We start from the raw sequence: 12008 nt of genomic DNA on the forward strand, positions 1-12008 counted from the left end.
ATAAACTGATTACACAACAGTGTCAGTAACAGGGGACCGGGGTTAATGTTTCAACAACACTCACAGACAAATATCACCAGAAAACCCGCGGATCCGCTGATATTTCATCACATTGAACATTAACACAAACACTCACCAGATCCGCTCCAGACTCGGGAGGGTCAATATGAGGCGGCGGAGAGCGGGGACAGATCGGTCTGTCAGTGAGTTTAATCCCAGGTCCAGCTCCGTCAGTGATGGGTTTGTAATGAGAGCGGAAGCGAGATCCTCGGCGCCAGAATCCCTGAGACCGACATTGTACAGCCTGGAGATGAGAGAGAGTGAGGGTGAAGGACACAGAGAGACAGGAGATGGTACAAATCCCCAGTGTTTATCAGTAACACAATTACTGATCACATTAGTGTTCAGTGTCAGACACCCAGTGACTGTAAACACAATCTCCCACAGTCTGGTACTTACAGCAGTTTCTGTATTTTACACTCCGGGTTCCTCAGAGCCGCAGAAACCAGTTTCACTCCTGAATCTCCCAGTTTATTTTCACTCAGATCCAGCTCCGTCAGTGATGGGTTTGTTCTGAGAGCGGAGACGAGATCCTCGACACCAGAATCTGAGAGACTGATATCTCTCAGCCTGCAGATGACAGAGAGTGAGGGTGAAGTACACAGTGAGATACGAGACGGTACAAATCCCCACTGTTTATCAGTAACACAATTACTGATAACATTAATGTTCAGTGTCAGACACCCAGTGACTGTAAATACAATCTCCCACAGTCTGGTATTTACCCCAGTTTCTGTATTTTACACTCCGGGTTCCTCAGAGCCACAGACACCAGTTTCACTCCTGTATCTCCCAGTTTATTACGATCCATGTTCAAATCCATCAGTGATCGGTTTGTTCCGAGAGCGGAGGCAAGATTCTCAGCGCCAGAAACTGTAAGATCGACATTGTCCAACCTGGAGATGAGAGAAAGTGAAGGACACTGAGAGAGGAGGTAGTACAAATTCCCAGAGTTTACCTGTATCTCAATTACTGATCACATTAATGTTCAGTGTCAGACACCCAGTGACTGTAAACACAATCTCCCACAGACTGGTACTTACCCCAGTTTCCGTATTTTACACTCCGGGTTCCTCAGAGCCGCAGAAACCAGTTTCACTCCTGAATCTCCCAGTTCATTCCCCGCAAGTCTAAACACAAACAGACAGATTGCTGAACAAATGGATGAATTGATGAGGGTCTGAGGGAATTACTCTCAATCAGGTATTTCAGGAACCACGATACCCTTCAGTAAATCACTGATCGGTGTTCCCATCACTGTCAACGTCCCTCTCTGCCCAGCTCCAGGGTATTCACCGAATATCAGTAATTTAATCTGTTGTTGTGACCCTGTAAAATACACATATTCTGTCTCATTTCTGGCAGTTAGAAAAGTGTTATTGGCCTGAGAGCATCAGAAGGGGCAGGGATGAATGATGGAAGAAAGTCCCACAGTGAGGAAAATTTATGATTGGGAGACTGTCGATGGGAATGGTGGAAGAGCCCGCACCTGAGGAAAACTCGATGGGAAGAGAGATCCCACAGGAGGAAGGAGGATGGGAAAAGTTAATCCTACAAGACGAGAGGATGCAGAAAAAGATTGCAAGGAAGAGGTGGGTTTGAACTGAGGGCCACAGTCGGGAGAGAAGATGTGCCCATGGTGTCGGGGTATCTGGTAGTGAGCACAGTCACACAGGTGGACTGATGGTGATAGTCGCACACGGGGAAGGGCAGGGAGGACAATCTCAAAATGGTATTTCTTTACTTCTCACTGGGGCAGTCTGCTGACGGTCTCTTGTCCCTCACCGGGAAGGGGGTGTGAAGCTCTGACCCACCTGCTGCAGTCAGTGTCGGTCTGGGTGTCAGTAGCAGTGAGAAGGAACATTGTCAATGGACGTGTCACAGGCTGAGAAAAACACGGCCAGTCCTGTGATTTATTATCATTAAACCAAAGGCCGGTGTTCTCTGAACTGACAAAGTCTCTAACAGCCCTTCACAAGGAATCACAGTAACCTCCTGTACTTGGGGAATTAGTGGCCAATCACAAGGGCATTTGTCACAATTCTTCAGAAGCTCATTTACTATAGTTTTAACCAAATCCCTTGACATTGAAAGAGCAAAATGGAACAGTTTCACAGATCAGAGTGAGAGATAAGTCGTTACCTCAAATCCTGGCACTTGTGCAGCCCGGGTCCCAGTCGCTGGCTTCCTTCACTTTGAATGAGGCAGTACTCCAGGTCGAGGTGTTTTATTGTATCACAGAGTCCGATGACATGAGACAGGACCGCGCAGTCAATCGGGGTCAGTGTCATTCCACAGAATGAAAGTGTATCCATAGATTCCAGTGCGGCCTGAGCCAGTCCACGATTATGAAACTCAAACAGGTAGTGCAATGTGTTCAGGAGGCTCCTATTACCAGCTTTACTCTCTGTGTTTCCACTCTGGCGTTTAACCTCCTCCTTCACCCAGTCAATCACCCGGCAGGTTGTTTCATTGGGAAATGGACCCAGAAACTCCTCCAGGCCCCGAGCTGTCACTGGGTTGGAGAGACCAGCAACAAAACGGAGAAATACCTCAAATCGCCCATCCTTCACACAGTGGGCTTCAGTGAGGAGTTTCATGATATCTCTGCCATCTGGGATCAGGAATTGTGCGACTGCAGCTACAAACTCTTGGATGGTGAGGTGTGGGAATGTGTACACCACGCTCCGGGCAGAATCCTCTCTCTCCAAAAGCTCCATCAGGAACCCGGACAGGAACTGGGAAGGCTGCAGATTGTAGTTGATCAAATCTCCATCTGTAAACACAATCTTCCTCTCGGACACTCCTCTGAAGGCCAACTGACCAACCCTGAGTAACACATCACGGGGGTTCTCAATCTCACGGCCATGGTTTTTCAGGATGTTGTAAATGTAGTAGGAGTACAGTTGGGTAATGGTCTTGGGAACTCGCTGTGGGTCCCTGACTCTTTGTGTGAAAAAGGGGCCCAGTGCCAGAGCGAGGATCCAGCAGTAGGAGGGGTTGTAGCTCATGGAGTACAGGATCTCATTCTCCTCCACGTGTTTGTAAACAGCTTCCGCCACCGTCTGATCTTCAAAATGTTTGATGAAATATTCCTTCCGTTCCTCACCTGAAAATCCCAGGATTTCAGCTTCGGTACCGATCTCAGCCTTTTCCAATAAATGTAACGCAGTGGGACGGGTGGTCACCAGCACTGAACACCCTGGGAGCAGCTTGTGCTGGATTAAACTGTACAGAATGTCAGACACCTTGCACTTGTATTCAGGATCTGTGCACGTGCACCGAGTTTCCGTGTCTCTCCGACTGTCAGAAAAATTAATTTGGTCATTGAATTCATCCAAACCATCGAATATAAACAGCGATCCCTCTGGGTTCTTCCAGACCTCTCTCAGGATATTCCCAAAGTAAGGATACTGATTCAGGATCAGTTCCTTCAGGTTTATTCTGCAGTTAATGGTGTTTAAATCGCGGAATTTGAAACTGAAGACAAACTGGAACTGTTGGTATATTTTCCCTGTGGCCCAGTCATGAACAATCTTTTGTACCATTGTTGTTTTCCCGATCCCTGGGACTCCGGCCACTGCTGCTGAACTCCCAGATTTGGAGTTAGTTTGGGAAAAGCTGCTCTGGAACAACTGATCCATCTGGAGTTTCTCCAGCTCTCCGCAGAGATGTTTTTCTCTCCACTCCTCGTGGTCTCTGCCTCTTGCCAGCAGCTCATGTTCCACCATTAGCCGGTCTCGAACAGTAGAAATGACCGTGAGCTCAGCGTATCGATCAACCAGCTGGAAAACCTTCACCTTCTCCCTCATCAGGATCGTGTTCACTCTCAGTGTTTCAGTTTGTGCCCGCAGAGTCTCCTTGTGTTTCTGTTGGACATCTTCCATGGGAACAGACAGTGGACAAACTGTTAGATGCCTCAGCTCAGAACTCAGTATTTAAGCACACAAGAGTTAGCTCAGAGCTGTTGCATTGATGGATTCATCAATGGTTGTTCGTACAGTAAAGTAAATTTGATTAACAGACCTCTGACTGGACAGAGAGGCCTGTTCCAGATAAACACCAGATCATCACATTTCCACATTAACTGTGCTGTGAAGGTGAGTATTTCGCTGGTAGTTTACTGACCCCCAACTGTCCCGTACTGGACAACATCTCACTACTGCCACAGATATCATTGCTCCTAAGGAAGTATCTTTTAATCCCTTGTGTTGATGTGGCATATGGAGATAGAGAAGAAGGTGGTGGTCATTCTGTCAAAGGAACAGGTCGGGGAAATACAGCTCACCCTCCCCTTCCACCATCACTGAATCAAAATACAAAGCAGCAGATTTGCTGATCAGAACATGAACTGTGGGTGGGTGGGTGGGGTGCGTCGGATCTCAAACTGTGTTCGAAACCTGTCGGGTGTGTGGGGTTATGCACTGTGTCCGGCCTCTGCCAGGGATGTATGGGGAGAGCACAGTGTGTCAGGACCCTGTCAGGTGTGTGGGGTCAAAGTGTGTCAGTATCCTGTCAGGGGTGTGGGGTCTCACAGTGTGTCAGTATCCTGTCAGGTGTGTGGGGTCTCAGTGTGTCAGTATCCTGTCAGGGGTGTGGGGTCTCACAGTGTGTCAGTATCCTGTCAGGGGCATATGGGGTCCCACAGTGTATCAGGACACTGTCAAGGGAGTGTGGGGTCGTAAAGGTTGTCAGCGCCCTAACCGGCATGTGTGGTGTTTCACGGTGTGTCAGGACCCTGTCAGAAATATGTGGGGTCTCGTAGTGTGTCAACCTGTTTAGGGGTGTGAGGGTCTCAGCATGTGTCAGTATCCGGTTAGGAGTGTGTGGTCTCACATCCTGTCAGGACAGTACCAGCGGTGTGTGGGGTCTCAGTGTTTCAGGACCCTGTCAGGCATGTGTGGTGTCTCACAGTTTGTCAGGATCCTGCCAGGAGTGTGGGGTCTCACGGTTTGTCAATTGATAATAGACGATAGGTGCAGGTGCAGGCAATTCAGCCTTTTGAGCCAGCACCGCCATTCAATGTGATCATGGCTGATCAGCCACAATCAGTACCCCGTTCCTGCCTTCTCCCCATATCCCTTGACTCCGCAATCTTTAACAACTCTATCTAACTGTTTCTTGAAACCATCTGGAGAATTGGTCTCCACTGCCTTCTGAAGCAGAGCATTCCATAGATCCACAACTCTCTGGGTGAAAAGTTTTTCCTGAATTCCATTCTAAATGACCTACCCCTTATTGTTAGCTGTGGCCTCTTGTTCTGGACTCCCCCAACATCAGGACCATGTTTCCTGCCTCTAGTGTGTACAATCGCTTAAAAATCTTATATATTTCAATCAGATCCCCTCGCATCCTTCTAAATTCCAGAGTATCAGGACCCTATCTGGCGTGTGTGGCATCTCATGGTGTATCACGAACCTGTCAGGGGAGTGTCGCGTCTGACAGTGTGCCAGGACCCTGTCAGGGGTGTGTGGGGTCTCACAGTGTGACAGGATCCTGTCAGGGGTGTGTGGGGTCTCACAGTGTGTCAGGATCCTGTCAGGGGTGTGTGGGGTCTCACAGTGTGTCAGGATCCTGACAAGGGTGTGTGGTGTCTCACAGTGTGTCAGGATCCTGTCAGGGATGTGTGGGGTCTCACAGTGTGTCAGGACCCTGTCAGGGGTGTGTGGTGTCTCACAGTATGTTAGGACACGGCCAGGGGTGTGTGGGGTCTCACAGTGCGTCCGGACCCTGGCAGGCATGTGTGGCTTCTCACTGTGTGTCAGGAACCTAAAATGAGTTTGTGGGGCATCACGGTGTGTCAGGTCCCTGCCAGGGGTGTGTGGGGTCTCACAGTGTGTCAGGACCCTGTCAGGTGTGTGTGGTGTCTCACAGTGTGTCAAGACATGGCCAGGGGTGTGTGGGATCTCACAGTGCATCCGGACCCTGGCAGGCGTGCGTGGCCTCGCACTGTGTGTCAGGAACCTAAAATGAGTTTGTGGGGCATCACAGTGTGTCAGGTCCCTGCCAGGGGTGTGTGGGGTCTCAGAGTGTGTCAGGACCCTGTCAGGTGTGTGGGGTCTCAGTGTGTCAGTATCCTGTCAGGGGTGTGGGGTCTCACAGTGTGTCAGTATCCTGTCAGGTGTGTGGGGTCTCAGTGTGTCAGTATCCTGTCAGGGGTGTGGGGTCTCACAGTGTGTCAGGACCCTGTCAGGGGTGTGGGGTCTCACAGTGTGTCAGGACCCTGTCAGATGTGTGTGGTCTCACAGTGTGTCAGTATCCTGTCAGGGGCATATGGGGTCCCACAGTATATCAGGACACTGTCAAGGGAGTGTGGGGTCGTAAAGGTTGTCAGCGCCCTAACCGGCATGTGTGGTGTTTCACGGTGTGTCAGGACCCTGTCAGAAATATGTGGAGTCTCGTAGTGTGTCAACCTGTTTAGGGGTGTGAGGGTCTCAGCATGTGTCAGTATCTGGTTTGGAGTGTGTGGTCTCACATCCTGTCAGGACAGTACCAGCGGTGAGTGGGGTCTCAGTGTTTCAGGACCCTGTCAGGCATGTGTGGTGTCTCACAGTTTGTCAGGATGCTGCCAGGAGTGTGTGGGGTCTCACAGTGTGTCAGGACCCTGTCAGGTGTGTGTGGTGTCTCACAGTGTGTCAAGACATGGCCAGGGGTGTGTGGGATCTCACAGTGCATCCGGACCCTGGCAGGCGTGCGTGGCCTCGCACTGTGTGTCAGGAACCTAAAATGAGTTTGTGGGGCATCACGGTGTGTCAGGTCCCTGCCAGGGGTGTGTGGGGTCTCACAGTGTGTCAGGACCCTGTCAGGTGTGTGTGGTGTCTCACAGTGTGTCAAGACATGGCCAGGGGTGTGTGGGATCTCACAGTGCATCCGGACCCTGGCAGGGTGCGTGGCCTCGCACTGTGTGTCAGGAACCTAAAATGAGTTTGTGGGGCATCACAGTGTGTCAGGTCCCTGCCAGGGGTGTGTGGGGTCTCAGAGTGTGTCAGGACCCTGTCAGGGATGTGTGGGGTCTCACAGCGTGTCAGGACCCTGTCAGGGATGTGTGAGGTCTCACAGTGTGTCAGGTCCCTGCCAGGGTTGTGTGGTGTCCCACTGTATCTCAGGACCCTGTCAGGGGTGTGTGGGGTCTCACAGTGTGTCAGGACCCTGTCGGGTTGTGTGGTGTCTCACAGTATCTCAGGACCCTGTCAGGGGTGTGTGGGGTCTCACAGTGTGTCAGGACCCTGCCAGGGGTATGTGGGTTCTCACAGTGTGACAAGACCCTGTCAGGGGTGTGTGGGGTCTCACAGTGTGTCAGGAACCTGGCAGGGATGTGTGGGGTCTCACAGTGTGTCAGGACCCTGTCAGGGGTGTGTGGCGTCTCACTGTGTGTCAGGACCCTGTCGGGTTGTGTGGTGTCTCACGGTATCTCAGGACCCTGTCAGGGGTGTGTGGGGTCTCTCAGTGTGACAAGACCCTGTCAGGGGTGTGTGGGGTCTCACAGTGTGACAAGACCCTGTCAGGGGTGTGTGGGGTCTCACAGTGTGACAAGAACCTGTCAGGGGTGTGTGGGGTCTCACAGTGTGTCAGGAACCTGGCAGGGATGTGTGTGGTCTCACAGTGTGTCAGGACCCTGTTAGGGATGTGTGGGGTCTCACAGTGTGTCAGGACCCTGTCAGGGGTGAGTGGGGTCTCGCAGTGTGTCAGGACCTTGTCCGGGGTGTGTGGGGTCTCACAGTGTGTCAGGACCCTGTCAGGAGTGTGTGGGGTCTCACAGTGTGTCAGGACCCTGTCAGGGATGTGTGGGGTCTCACAGTGTGTCAGGACCCTGTCAGGGATGTGTGGGGTCTCACAGTATGTCAGGACCCTGTCAGGGGTGTGTGGGGTCTCACAGTGTGTCAGGACCCTGTCAGGAGTGTGTGGGGTCTCACAGTGTGTCAGGACCCTGTCAGGGGTGTGTGGGGTCTCGCAGTGTGTCAGGACCCTGCCAGGGGTATGTGGGTTCTCACAGTGTGACAAGACCCTGTCAGGGGTGTGTGGGGTCTCACAGTGTGTCAGGAACCTGGCAGGGATGTGTGGGGTCTCACAGTGTGTCAGGACCCTGTCAGGGGTGTGTGGCGTCTCACTGTGTGTCAGGACCCTGTCGGGTTGTGTGGTGTCTCACAGTATCTCAGGACCCTGTCAGGGGTGTGTGGGGTCTCACAGTGTGACAAGACCCTGTCAGGGGTGTGTGGGGTCTCACAGTGTGACAAGACCCTGTCAGGGGTGTGTGGGGTCTCACAGTGTGACAAGAACCTGTCAGGGGTGTGTGGGGTCTCACAGTGTGTCAGGAACCTGGCAGGGATGTGTGTGGTCTCACAGTGTGTCAGGACCCTGTTAGGGATGTGTGGGGTCTCACAGTGTGTCAGGACCCTGTCAGGGGTGAGTGGGGTCTCGCAGTGTGTCAGGACCTTGTCCGGGGTGTGTGGGGTCTCACAGTGTGTCAGGACCCTGTCAGGAGTGTGTGGGGTCTCACAGTGTGTCAGGACCCTGTCAGGGATGTGTGGGGTCTCACAGTGTGTCAGGACCCTGTCAGGGATGTGTGGGGTCTCACAGTATGTCAGGACCCTGTCAGGGGTGTGTGGGGTCTCACAGTGTGTCAGGACCCTGTCAGGAGTGTGTGGGGTCTCACAGTGTGTCAGGACCCTGTCAGGGGTGTGTGGGGTCTCGCAGTGTGTCAGGACCCTGTCAGGGGTGTGTGGGGTCTCGCAGTGTGTCAGGACCCTGTCAGGAGTGTGTGGGGTCTCACAGTGTGTCAGGACCCTGTCAGGGATGTGTGGGGTCTCACAGTATGTCAGGACCCTGTCAGGGGTGTGTGGGGTCTCACAGTGTGTCAGGACCCTGTCAGGAGTGTGTGGGGTCTCACAGTGTGTCAGGACCCTGTCAGGGTTGTGTGGGGTCTCACAGTATGTCAGGACCCTGTCAGTGGTGTGTGGGATCTCACAGTGTGTCAGGACCCTGTCAGGAGTGTGTGGAGTCTCACAGTGAGTTAGGACCCTGTCAGGGGTGTGCGGTGTCTCACTGTGTGTCAGGACCCTGTCAGGGGTGTGTGGTGTCTCAAAGTGTTTCAGGAGCCTCTCAGAGTTGTGTGTGGTCTCATGGTGTGTCAGGACCCTGCCAGAGTTGTGTGGGGTCTCATGGTGTGTCAGGACCCTGTCAGTGGTGTGTGGGATCTCACAGTGTGTCAGGACCCTGTCAGGAGTGTGTGGAGTCTCACAGTGTGTCAGGACCCTGTCAGGAGTGTGTGGAGTCTCACAGTGCGTTAGGACCCTGTCAGGGGTGTGTGGTGTCTCACTGTGTGTCAGGACCCTGTCAGGGGTGTGTGGTGTCTCAAAGTGTTTCAGGAGCCTCTCAGAGTTGTGTGTGGTCTCATGGTGTGTCAGGACCCTGCCAGAGTTGTGTGGTTTCTCAGTGTGACAGGACCCTGTCAGGATTGTGTGGGGTGACTATTCAATGTGTTGGGCTGTCATAGGGAGCGTAGGAATACACTGATCCTGGATATATTCACTTTTGAGAATGTGACAGTGGCAGAAATGATGTTCTTCAATAATCAGGGAGTGTATCAGTTTCATATTCAGAAATGGGTTTGGGAATTTCTCTGTCTTGTCTGTTCCCTCTGCAAACAGGATGAAGGACAATGATGATCAAGCTTGTCGCGATTTTCTAAACCCGTGTTCAGGGGCACTGAGGGGTTTCAGTGACCGGGTCTGGACTGGAGCAATATTTACAGAGGTCCCAGAAACGTCAGTAGTTTGTAAACTTCCTGATTCGTCTATCTCTGCTCCCATATTTAAATTATCATCTTTGGGATTTGTTATTGTAAATGAGAGAGACTGAACCAGGGTTCTGGCCAAGATTCCTTGTATTTCTGGTAAGAGCTGCTCTGTGGTTGAACAGACCAGTTGGGATGTTCCCTGCTTTTCTAAGTAAAGTGATGCTAAGTAAAGTGACTGGAACTTCAGTGACGCCCAACTCTAAGAAAAAATCATCTGCGGGAACTGGGGGAGTTTAGAAAATGGTTCAGGATGAGTCTGTTCAGGAGGGGGCAGTGCCTGGCAAGAGAAGGTTTTGACTTATTGGTGTGAAGAAATATAAGATTATTTTTCCATTCTCCAGATCGCCTCTTCTCCACTCAGACTCCGGTGGGGATCTGTAGTTGCAGGCCCCAGAGCGGTGTGACCACCTTCCTCAAACTCGCCAGCTCTCTGCCTCTTTCCTCAAAATGTCCTTTGAAAACTCTCCCTCTAGCAAACACGTTTCCCTGTGTCTCACTGTGTTCTCTGTCACAGTGTCAACATTTACCAGGTCAGATCCTGTTGGCTCATCAACTGAACCGCCCAACGCAAATTACAACCGTTGGTGGAAACAGAGGTCAAGTTTCAACTTAATGAAATTTGCTTCAGCCTCATCTGGGTCATTGCGTACCGTTCCGATCGCCCCACTACCGGAGGGATGTTGTGGCTTAAGAGAGGGAGCAGAAGAGGTTTACCAGGATGCTGCCTGGTTTAGAAGGCATGTGCTATCATGAGAGGCTGGATGAAATTAGGTTGTTTGCTGTGGTTCATCAGAGGCTGAGAGGAGCTCTGACACAGGTTCACAAGATTACGAGAGGCTTAGATAGAGTGGACAGAGAGAATCCGTTTCCCGTGGTTGAAATGTCTATTACCAGAGGGAATATATTGAAGTGGTTGAAATGTCTATTACCAGAGGGGATATATTGAAGGTGAGAGGGTGTAGAATGAAGGGGGATGTGAAGGACAGCTTATTTTTTAAATTAGATAATCGTGGCTGCCTGGAATGCACTGCCTGGTAAGGTGGTCGAGGCAAATTATTAGAAGCTTTTAAAGGACTTTTGGACAGTCACATGGATGTAAGGAAGATGGAAGCATGTGGACATGGTGAAGGAAGGAGAGATTAGTCTTCAGGTTTGTTTGATTTATTTCTTAGCTGTTTCGGCACAATATTATTTGTGTAATGGCCTGTTCCTGTGTTATACTCTTCAATGTTCAATGCATGTTCACTTACCTTTCAGCTCACTGAGAAACTTTAGTAAAAGTTGAGCGGGAATTGGTCGATGGGAAGGATCACAACCTGTTTAAATATCAACAAATTGAGGGAAATCATTTTCGTAGCATTTTAAAGTGTGCTGTATTAAATCCAAATTTAAATTAATCTCTGATATTATCTCACCATAAATCTGGATTTCCTTCAGTATTTTGTCCAACTTTGGGACACCAATCCTCATTTTCACAAAGGATTCCCACATCACCCTCCGGGCACGGGAGCCTTTCTCCATCACCAGGCTCAGGAGGAGTTTAGAACTGTCCGCCCGCTCTCCCTTATCAGCCAGATCAGAGATTTTCTGTGAAGAGTAACAGTGAACATATTGGGGACTGACAGATTCACACAGAGAATGGGAATTAAATGATGTGCTCTGTAACGGGATCACCCGGACGGGTGCTGATCCTGTCTGGACATGGACTGTACATTCTGAGTGCAGAGCACACGGAGGGACATTCACCATGAACCTGGTCCACCAGTCAATGAGATCCTGGCTGGTCTGTGACCGCTTCATTGATGTGGCTCCAAATCCATAAATATTTCCTCACCGGATTTGACGGTGTAAAACAAAATCAGAAAATAACGATCACAGATGAAGAAAGAAGTCAGGAGGGTTTTTGTATCAGCGTGAACAGTCTCTGGGAATTTGCAGAGAAGATGATGTGATTCATCTCCTCAGTCCGCCAGTGCCCAACATGACAGCGGATTTCCCGCTGGCACCTGATGCCTTTCCTTTGCCTTTTCCAGTGGAGGTTTATTCAGTGATTACACATTACAACATGGCAGTATTCCCCGATCCACACTGTTTGCAGTTACAGATTGTCACAGAATGATCTCCAGCGGGAACAGAACACACTCGAGCTCCT

The 12008-nt window shown here is 50.8% G+C and overlaps 1 protein-coding gene across 4 annotated transcripts in view; it reads right to left on the reverse strand.

Moving 5' to 3' along the window:
- Nucleotides 1-12008, reverse strand: part of LOC132389564 (NACHT, LRR and PYD domains-containing protein 3-like) — a 46739-nt gene that overhangs the window by 344 nt on the left and 34387 nt on the right. For all 4 annotated transcript variants that reach the window (XM_059962038.1, XM_059962040.1, XM_059962042.1 and 1 more), the window contains 7 exons: nt 11272-11443; nt 11107-11172; nt 2203-3940; nt 1104-1190; nt 786-956; nt 460-630; nt 137-304 (listed from right to left, as the gene is read on the reverse strand). In XM_059962038.1, coding sequence (XP_059818021.1) covers nt 137-304; nt 460-630; nt 786-956; nt 1104-1190; nt 2203-3940; nt 11107-11172; nt 11272-11443 — 2573 coding nt within the window. The remainder of the gene's footprint in view (nt 1-136; nt 305-459; nt 631-785; nt 957-1103; nt 1191-2202; nt 3941-11106; nt 11173-11271; nt 11444-12008) is intronic.

The sequence above is a fragment of the Hypanus sabinus genome, unplaced genomic scaffold, assembly GCF_030144855.1.
Source record: "Hypanus sabinus isolate sHypSab1 unplaced genomic scaffold, sHypSab1.hap1 scaffold_602, whole genome shotgun sequence".
Classification (NCBI taxonomy): Eukaryota; Metazoa; Chordata; class Chondrichthyes; order Myliobatiformes; family Dasyatidae; genus Hypanus; species Hypanus sabinus.